Source organism: Hypanus sabinus, chromosome 4 (genome assembly GCF_030144855.1).
Source record: "Hypanus sabinus isolate sHypSab1 chromosome 4, sHypSab1.hap1, whole genome shotgun sequence".
Lineage (NCBI taxonomy): Eukaryota > Metazoa > Chordata > Chondrichthyes > Myliobatiformes > Dasyatidae > Hypanus > Hypanus sabinus.
In genome coordinates, this window is record NC_082709.1 from 30,862,272 (window position 1) to 30,872,264 (window position 9,993).

Genomic DNA, 9,993 nt, shown 5'->3' on the forward strand with positions numbered 1-9,993 from the left:
TTAAAGGGTATTCATTCACAACTAGAAACGTTGACTTTAATTTTGATGCTCTTACAACTCAAATCACACAAAATTATCATTTCAAAACTATCTTTCAAACAAATGATTCATTTCTTAGCATTGAAGATGAAGAATCCATGGTTTACTGCAAATTCCGTGCAGAGCTTTTGCATCATTTTACAGTTGGAAACATCATTTTTAATCATAAAATAAATTTAGATAAAGAAACCCCATTTGGCCCTATCCAGTTCATCCATATAAAAGGAAACTCTCACGTTCATTTGCTTTTTCAAGATTCTCAGTATTTTTGACTGCTATCTACTTAAAAAGTCAATTGAATAAACTTACAACATTTTAATAGAAGATTCCTGATATGAATCATTAACTTATTTACAACACAGAAGGTGGCATATGGCCCATCAAATTCATGTAGTTTCCTGGTAGGACAGTCCTATCGGTCCCAGTCCCCCTTCACTTACGCACCTGTAGTCAAACATGCCTATGAACTCCCCTTTGATTCATACAGTAGCCAATTAACATACCAACATTTCACTTGGAAGTGAAAGGAAAATGGGACACCTGGAGGAAGCTTCATAAGATAAGGCCTAGGAGCAGAAGCAGGCTATTTGGCCCATTGAATCTCTCCACTATTCCATCACACTTGATTATTATCCCCCTCAACCCCATTCTCCCGCATTCTCCCTATAACCTTTGATGTCCTTACTAATCAACCTCCGCTTTAAATACACCCAACGACTTGGTCTCCACAGCCGTCTGTACCAATTAATTCACCAGATTAACTAACCTCTGGGTAAATAATTCCCTCCTCATCTTTGTTCTAAAGGGACATCCTTCTATTCTGAGATGGTGTCCTCTAGTCCTAGAATCTCTCACAACTGGAAACATCCTCTCTACATCCACTCTATCTGGACCTTTTGATATTCATTTGGTTTTAATAAGATCCCCTTAAACTCAAATGAGTACAGGCTCAATGCCTTAAACGCTCCTCATATGTTAACCCTTTCATTCTTTTGATCATTCTAATGAATCTCCTTTAGTCCCTCTGTAATGTCGGACCATCCTTTCTTAGATAAGGAATCCAAAACTGCTCACAATACTCCAGATACGGTATGATCAGTGCCTTATAAAGTCTCATCATTAGATCCTTACTTTTATAGTCTAGTCCTCTCAAAATGAATGCTAACATTGCATGTGTCTTCCTCACCACTGACTCAACCTGCAAGTTAACCTTTAGGGAACTCTGAATGTGGTTTCCCAAGTTCGATTGCACCTCTGATTTCTGATCTGCTACCTTTTGAGAAATTCTGGATAATTGGCCGATCAAGCAGCTAGCCCAATAGCCAAAGTTTCATGGAAATAGTTAAAAAGGTATCAAAAGGCAAACTACCGTTTAATTGATTAACAAGTTATGTACAAACAAGAGAAAATCTAGATGCTGGAAATCCAAGCAACACACACAAAATGTCCTGCCGAAGGGTCTTGGTCTGAAACATCGACTGTACTCTTATCCATTGATGCTGCCTGGTCTGCTGAAATTCTCCAGCATTTTGTGTATGTTGTTAAAAAATAATGTATTTAAATTAACTACAGAACAAATTAGAACACTACCAAAACTACTACAGTACTAGAAAACGTGTATTAGTTCTTAACAGTTATTGTGCAGATAACAGACTGCATTTGAACAGTGCTTTCAACAACTATATCCTACAGATCCTCATTTTAATTGTAACATTCAAGATGATTGTCGATACCTTCAAATTCTTTGCAGTTGCAAACTTGTTGAAGTAGCAGAATCATTTATTTTCACTCCTGGCTGTTTCTGGCAACTCCCAGCCTAAATGCTTGAAACCACAGTGAGCAAAACAATTCTGAATTGTCTTACGGTTTATTACTCGCTAACTGTCACCGCTTTCTGAACACGAACATGCAAGTAACGTTATTTAAAAACTGTTCACTCCAAGCAGAGTGTAGTGTCTAATGGCCATACGACATTCAGGTGACTGATACTAGTTAGAAGCAGTCACCTGCCCCCAATTAAATGGTATAACATCCCAAATAAATGAAGGAAATCCCGGCTATTTTCTTGATTTGTTTTTGTTCTTTAAGAATTGTCCCAAATAAGCAGCTGCCCAGACGAACCACTGGCCCAATTAACAAGAATCCAGTGTAGGCTATTCCTTTATTACTTCTACTTTTATTGGCTACATCGTATTCCATCTATCACTTCTTTGCCCACTTTTCAAATACGTCCAAGTCCTTCTGCAAATTCCGTACCTCCTCAACACGACCTGCCCCTCCACCTATCTTTGTATTATCCCCAAGCTTGGCCACAAAGCCATCAGTCCCATACAGAGAGCACCCAGAGCTAGAGGCAGCTGCCCCACCCATCACCAGGCCCACCCTGCTGCCATTCTGTGTCTCTGACCTGCTGGCCAAGCAAGTTTGATTGCAGGAATTTAAATGAGATTACTGTGAATATTAAGGACAAGCATTGGGCCTGTGACAGGAATATCCAGGCCAATATCCTGAAATTGCAAGTGCAGGTAATTATTTTGGGCACTATAATTACGGAGCTTAGAATGCAGGAATACAGAAAAAAATTAAAAATAAATTCAGCTATATAAAAATACTGCTTTCAAAAGGTATGAAGGATTGTAAATACAGTGCAGATCAGACAGCATCTATATTGCTTTAGTCTCTCCCATAAAGAAAACCAATAGACTACTATTTTAAGTAAGTTTTTTATGCAGTGAGTGTGTGGGATGGGCTGCCGGTGACAATGGTGGAGGTGGATAAGATAGGGTCTTTTAAGAGGCTCCTGGATAGGTACATGGAGCTTAGAAAAATAGAAGGCTATGGGTAAAGTAAGTACATGTTCCACACAGCATTGTGGGCTGAAGGGCCTGTATTGTGCTGTAGTTTTCTATGTTCTAATACTATGAGTAATGCAAATATTGTAAAGAGGAAAATGATTACTTCAACTGTTACAGAGCCGGCCATTAGGATTACCATTTCTTTTTCTCAGCATGAGGCAAAAATATTTATTTCTTCATGTTAGGATGTCACTGTGAAAGATCATAAACTTAAAATTACTGATGAGAAAATACCATGTAGGATAATTCTTTTTATGAGTGATTTTTAATTATTTCTTTGCTGTGAAGTGGGTCAGAGACAGTTGCAATCCTGAAGTTCTAGAGAACAGGCTAATACTTGAAATAGAGACAAATAGGTTATGTGGAAAGTGAGAGAAAATGGGTAATAAAATCAATATTGTGAGTGAGTTATTATTTGTTTACGAGTGAATTTGGCATTACAACTGGTAATAAAACTCTACTGTCCTGTATTTCAGAATTTGCCAATACTGAAACTTCATTATGAGGTTAGTAATCAGAAAATAGTCAAGATTAGAATATATACTGTACTGTGCACATATATATAGCTAGGGTGCCTAAGGCCTTTGCATAGTACAATATTTATCAATGTGGAGCGCAAGGTGAGTTTGCAAATCTGGCAGGAGCAAAAGATGTTGGGAATGATGAGGGTGTGGGATAGGTGGCAGAGAGGGGTGTCAGGGACAGGGTGGGAGGGGTGGTGCAGGTGCAGACACATCCAGCCTTGAGACACCAGGCAAGGTCATTTGATTCCAAGCAAAGTCATTTGATTCTCTGGTGCTTCCTGCTCCCTCCCCTCTCCCTTCCTCTTTCCCCAGGCATGATTCCATCCTCCCTGTCCCCTTCCCACTCTCAGTCCATAATAGAGACTCATATCAGAATCAGGTTTATCATCACTCACAAATTGTGTGTGTGTGTGTGTGTGTGTGTGTGTGTGTGCGTGCGTGTGCGTGTGTGCGTGTGTGCGTGTGTGCGTGTGTACGCACGCGCCCCCAAAACTTTTGCACAGTACTGTATATTTAATTTTTTTCTGTTTATGCCTTTGTCTCTAGCAAATAGTTGTTAATTAATTTATAATTACAAATCAAAGATTTATCTGAATAGTTAAAGAGGAATAACTCCCACTCATCTATTAATAACAGCAATTTTATGGCTAGGTTTTTGTTCTTAAAAGCCAATGCTGTTTCTTTCACTTAAAATATTGTTTCTATACATATAGATTTGCTTTTACAGCTTCTTCTTATGATGAACAAAGCCGTATTCTTTATATGACCAAATAAAAAGAGAAGTCAGTAAAACCTTAAATATTATGCTGTTTGCTATTACAGGGATCAGCTCAAGATAAAACTTGAACTGACCCCAGAAATTTGTTTGTGCTCAGCTCACACTTGCTTGCATTTTCTTGGCAGACTCTGTGGTGCAGACAGGTACTTGGTGTAAGAATTGAACTGGAGGCAATGACTCCTTTCACTTAACTGTGCTTTGTTTTCCAATAAAACAGTCAGTTAATAAGATATGTGAAATCTCAAAAAGGTTAAATATAATTGCATATAAAATTATTGGTTAAATCATTGTATCATAATAATGTCCCTAGACTAAATTCTGACCAAAAATGATAGCCTTAAGTTGTTTTAAATCTGCTCAATTGTGCTTTGCAGAAAATAAAATATGTTTCTTCTACATAGCTTATTCCAGTTTTAATCATTGGTAGTTTGAGGTCTGGTACCTGTGAGAAAGTTTTTTTTGCTAATAAAAGAAAAACAATTTAACTGATCTGATTGGAAGGTAGTCCTCTAACAGCAGAGTTAAATAACGAGTGAAAAGTATATTGCAAAAAATGCATTCTTCCCAGTGAATTTTTGCAAAACTGCATTTTAACGTTATGTAATTCTTTTTGTAATTTGGGCAAGTATTGAATCCAGGTAGGTTGGACACCACACAGCTGTAAATGCAGAAATGTTTCACCTCCATTTTGAGGTCTGTGGCCAAATCTAACTGCAGAAAACCATTGTGCACCAATATGAATGTTGTGCTTAAACAAGTACAGAACAGCGAGCCAAGCAAAAAACACTTCCTGAAAAGCTAGGTCTTTAAACCAATTTACAATATGCAATCAATTTTCCGGGATTAAATAGATTAAATATCATAGTGCTGAAGGATGAGATTGGGCAGAATTTGCTGAATGCATCCAGGCACGTTTTCTGAGGCAATTTGTAGATGGCAACACTTGAGAAGGGGCAACACTTGATCTGCTCTTAGGAAATTAGGTTGGGCAAATGGCTGATATGTCATTGGTACAGCATTTCTGGACTAATTCCATTAGTTTTAAGATATTTATAGGAAAAGGAAGGGCTGATCCACAAATTAAAAATCCTAAATTGGAGAAGGGCTTACTTTGATGGCATGAGACAGGAAATTGCAAATGTTGATTGTGAGAGGTCTTTAGCAGGTTTGATATGTGGAAAGCTTTTAAAATTGAGATAGGAAAAGTTCAGGGTCAGCATGTTCCTGTTCATGTGAAGGCCAACACTGGCAGGATTAGGGACCCTAGAGTGATAAGAAATACTGAAGTTCTTGGGGAAAGAGGAAGAGGCAGTGTGTCTGGTACAGGAAGCTGAGAATAAAGTTAGTCTCAAGGATTAAAAATAAAGCAGGAGTACACTTTAAAAACAAATTAGGAAAGCAACCAGGGCACAAGGTATTTTTATGGAAGATGAAGTAAAGGTGCATCCTAAAAGATACTTTAAATATATTAAAATCAAATGTTAACTAGTAAGAGAGTAGTCTTCCACTAAGGATCGGTGTGGCAATCTATGTGTGGAGCTATGGAAGAATAGATGAGGTCTTAAATTAATATATGACATCTGAACTTACCTTAGGGATGGACATGGAAGCTGCTGACTTCAAGGGAGAGAATAGTGAAGCATATTGACATTACAATGAAGGAGTTGTTAAAGTGTATAAATATCAATAAATCCCTAGGCCCTAATTGGGTGTGTTCTAGGGCAATGTGGTAAACAGGGGAGGAAATTGCTGGGGTCCAGTCACAGATTTTTGTATCTTTATTAGTGAGGTACCAGAAGTTTGCTAATGTTTATCAAGGATGGTTAACATTTAAGAAGGACTTCAGGATGAGCCAGGAAACTTCAGGTCAGTAACACTTACATCAGTGATGGAGGTAATTCTGAGGGACAGGGTTTATTTGCACAGGCTTATTCGGGATAGTCAGCATGGCTTTTCCATGAAAGATCACGGCTCACAGATTTGACACAGGTTTTTGAGAAGGCAGCCACAAGGAATGACAAGGTGATGGAAATTGTCAACATGGACTTCAGCAAATTTTTGACTTAGCAAATCTTTGACAAGGTTCGTTATGGTAAGCCAGAATACATGAGATCAGGCAAGTGTAAAATTATACATTTTGAGAAGTTAAACCAGGCAAGAACATAGACAATGAAAGAAAGTGCCCTGGGGAGTGTTAGTGAACAATAAGATCTTAAGGTACAAGTGCAAAGTTCCCTGAATATGGAGATACAGTGGTCAGCAGCAGATTCCAAGCTTACTGATTCAGGTAATATTCAAACCATTCCAATCCTACCTTAATGATATCAAGTGTCAATATTTCAGGATGTAATCAGTTGTGAGTTACTTGTACTTCTTAGTGACCTTTGAAGTAAGAGCCCATTCACTTTTTTAAGATACAGTACTATGAGGAGATTTTACTGAAGAAGATTGGTGATACTAAGATTGATGGAGGGGTAAATAATGTTGAGGAAACAGGTAGGCTGCAGAAGGACTTAGCCAGATTAGGAGAATGGGCAAGAAAGTGGCAAAAGAAATACAATGTTGGAAAATGCATGATCATGCACTTTGGTAGTAGAAATGTAATGTGCAGACTATTTTCTAAATGGGGAGAAAATCCAAAAATCTGAGATGTAAAAGGACTTGGGTGTTCATGGGTGGTAAGGAAGGCAAATGCAATGTTAGCATTCATTTCAAGAGGTCCAGAATATAAGAGCAGGATGTGATGCTGAGGCTTTATAAGGCACTGGTGAGGCCTCACCTTGAGTATTGTGAACAGCTTTGGGGTCCTCATCTAAGAAAAGATGTGCTGGCATTGGAGAGGGTTCAGAGGAGGTTCACAAGGATGATTCCAGGAATGAAAGGGTTATCATACAAGGAGTAGCTCTGGGACTGTACTCACTGGAATTTATAAGGATGAGGGGTATTCTCATTGAAACCATTCAAATGTTGAAAGGCTAGACAAAGTGGGTATGGAAAGAATGATTCCCATGGAGGGGGAGTGTAGAACAAGTGGGTGCAGCTTCAGGATAGAGGAGTGATCATTTAAACAGAGATGCGGAGAAACTTCTTTAGCCAGAGGGTGGTGAATTTGTGGAATTTATTACCACAGGCAGCAGTGGAGGCCAGGATGTTGGGTGTATTTATGATAGAACTTGATAGATTCTTGATAGGGCATGGCATCAAAGGTTTTGGGGAGAAGGCCAGGGAGTGGGGCTAAGGAGCGAAAGAAAGGATCAGGCATGATTGAAATGCAGAGTAGGTTCGATGGGCCTATTTCTGCTCCTATGTTTTATGGTCCTAAGATGGGTTCAGCAACAAAGCCCAGCAATGCAGCAAGAACTTCAGTCCCAATAATAGGAGACACACCACTTGTCCTTCTCCTTACATGTTATGCTTGCATGTTAACCTGCTGCATATTACTCAAGACTTCTCTGTAAAGTGTAACCGTTAACTTCTCACCATTTAAAATATTTGATGTTCTTTTATAAATTTAAACAACTTTGCAATTTCCTATATTGTCGACCAGCTGCTTATTCAAATGTTGAAGCTGGCAAGGTTCTTTTATAAACTTCTTGCATCAAGAAGAAAATTGCCTGCCTGATCCATTTTGATGTAGTGCTCTCCCACTAACAATTCCAAATGGATTAATTCTAATGGGACCAGTGTGATTATAGCTTCCAGATTTTCCCTTCCCAAATCTGTACTTGTCAATGGTGCAACCAAATGAGTAGCCCTTTCCTACAGTTTTCTTTTCTTTCATTCACTCTCACGACCATGTACTTTTCTGTGCCAGCAACAAATATAGATTTGGTAATGTTAAGCTCTAAGTGGAAAATAAAATATGTAGATTAATCTCATTGCCTGTGTGATATGGACACTACCAATTAATGATTGTCTGGGCATGCTATGCCCCCTTACCTTCAGTTTAACCAGAAGGATCTCATGTTCATTCAGTAATTTCTTGGTTTCATCCAGATTACTGCCAATCTCAAGTAGATTTGGTTTTGATTCAACAAGCTGTAGTTCCACACACATCCCAGACTGAAATACAAAGAGTAATTATTTAACATGAAATCAGGATGACCATGACTTTTACTTTAAGTTGTTGTTTTATATTTTATAAAATTGTAAGTAACACTTGCAAAATGCTTAAGATTAGAAGTTTAACAAAGCCACTTAATACAAAAGCACACAGAATTTTATGTGAATGATCGGCCAAATTTAACGAAGTTATCTATATCAAAGAACAATAAAAACACAGCATAGTTAACCATAAAGAGAGAAAAAAAACAACTTGCCTTTAGTATAGCTACAACAATTCTTGAGTCTCCTATTTGGACAGCTACTGTACTAACAGTCGTTGCTGAAGGTCGACCTCCAAAATTATTTTCACTAGACATGTCCGCAACTTCACAATTCAAATAGCGGATAGATAAATCCAACAAACAGAATTTTTCAAGTAAGTGTAAATAAGGTATTAAGTAACATTTAAACAATTAAGTTGAATGTTCATTACGGTACTGTACATGTATTCAGAAAAAGGGCTCGGCTAATACTGGTTAAGGTTCCACAGCAGAGAACAGCTAGTTTAAAAATAGAGTAAGACAGCATGTGTTGTATCACTGCTTTAGAAAGCTGACACATCTCTATTTTGACAGCAATAATCTGTCAGTTCTGTTCCTTTATCAACAGAGAAACAATGAATGTGGTCCTTACAAAATCAAGTGACCTTGGAAGACCGAATGGAAACTATAACAACTTGAAAAAAGTTATTTTGTCCCGCAGCAGGAGCTGTAAACATAAAGTTGACTCATGAAGAGTATTCAGATGAATTTTGTGAAAACAGAAACTGGTTTTATTTCTGAGCTTACAGTATAATTACCACACTGGTGTTTTAATGTAACGTAACATAACATATGGTTGTATGTTCCATTCTGAAAATATACAAGAGCATACCAGCATCCAAACACAGTTACAATTTATTACATTGACATTAGTTTTGTCCAAGTGCAACATTTTTTTTATAGGAATGAGCAGAATGCTACTGATCTTACCAGAATTACACAAGCTTTCTGGATAAATTTAGTTTCCGGAAATAGTTACCAGTAAGATATTGAAAGAATCTTTAGTGGTAAAAATGCTTCATTTTCTAAATCAAGGGAAGTGAATTTGGAATTCACTAATTAACTGTGCACAGTTTAACTACAAAAATATGGAAGAATTTAACAATATTATATTCAAATATCAATTTTGGTTCACGTAGAAAAGTTATAGAGTCATACAGCACTACAGCACAGAAAAAGGCCCACCAGCCCATCTAGTTCATGCTGAACTATTAATTTGCCTAGTCCCATCAACCTGCACCCAGGCAGTTGTCCTCCGTACCCCTATCATCCATGTACCTATCCAAATTTCTCTTAAATATCAATATTGACCCTGCACCCATCTCTTGGGCTGGCAATTTCTTGACACCCTCTGAGTGAAGAAGATTCCCATTCATGTTTCCCTTAAACATTTCACCTTTCACCCTTAACCCATGACCTCTAGCTGTAGTCTCACCGAACCTCAGTGGAAAAAGCCTGTTTGCAATTACCCTATCTATACCCCTCAGAATTTTGTATACCTCTATCAAATCTCCTCTCAGTCTTTTATGTTCTCAGGAATAAAATTCTAACCTATTCAACCTTTCCCTATAACTCAGGTTCTCAAAATCTAACAACATGCTTTTAAAATTTTCTCTGCACTCTTTCAATCTTATTTACATCTTTCCTGTAGA

At 37.8% G+C, this 9,993-nt stretch overlaps 1 protein-coding gene across 1 annotated transcript in view; it reads right to left on the reverse strand.

Moving 5' to 3' along the window:
- ccdc141 (coiled-coil domain containing 141) overlaps positions 1-8,617 on the reverse strand; it is a 131,066-nt gene extending 122,449 nt beyond the window's left edge. The window contains exons 1-2 of the mRNA XM_059966774.1: positions 8,516-8,617; positions 8,136-8,258 (exon numbers count right to left, since the gene is read on the reverse strand). Coding sequence (XP_059822757.1) covers positions 8,136-8,258; positions 8,516-8,617 — 225 coding nt within the window. The remainder of the gene's footprint in view (positions 1-8,135; positions 8,259-8,515) is intronic.
- Between the last annotated feature and the right edge of the window lie 1,376 nt (positions 8,618-9,993).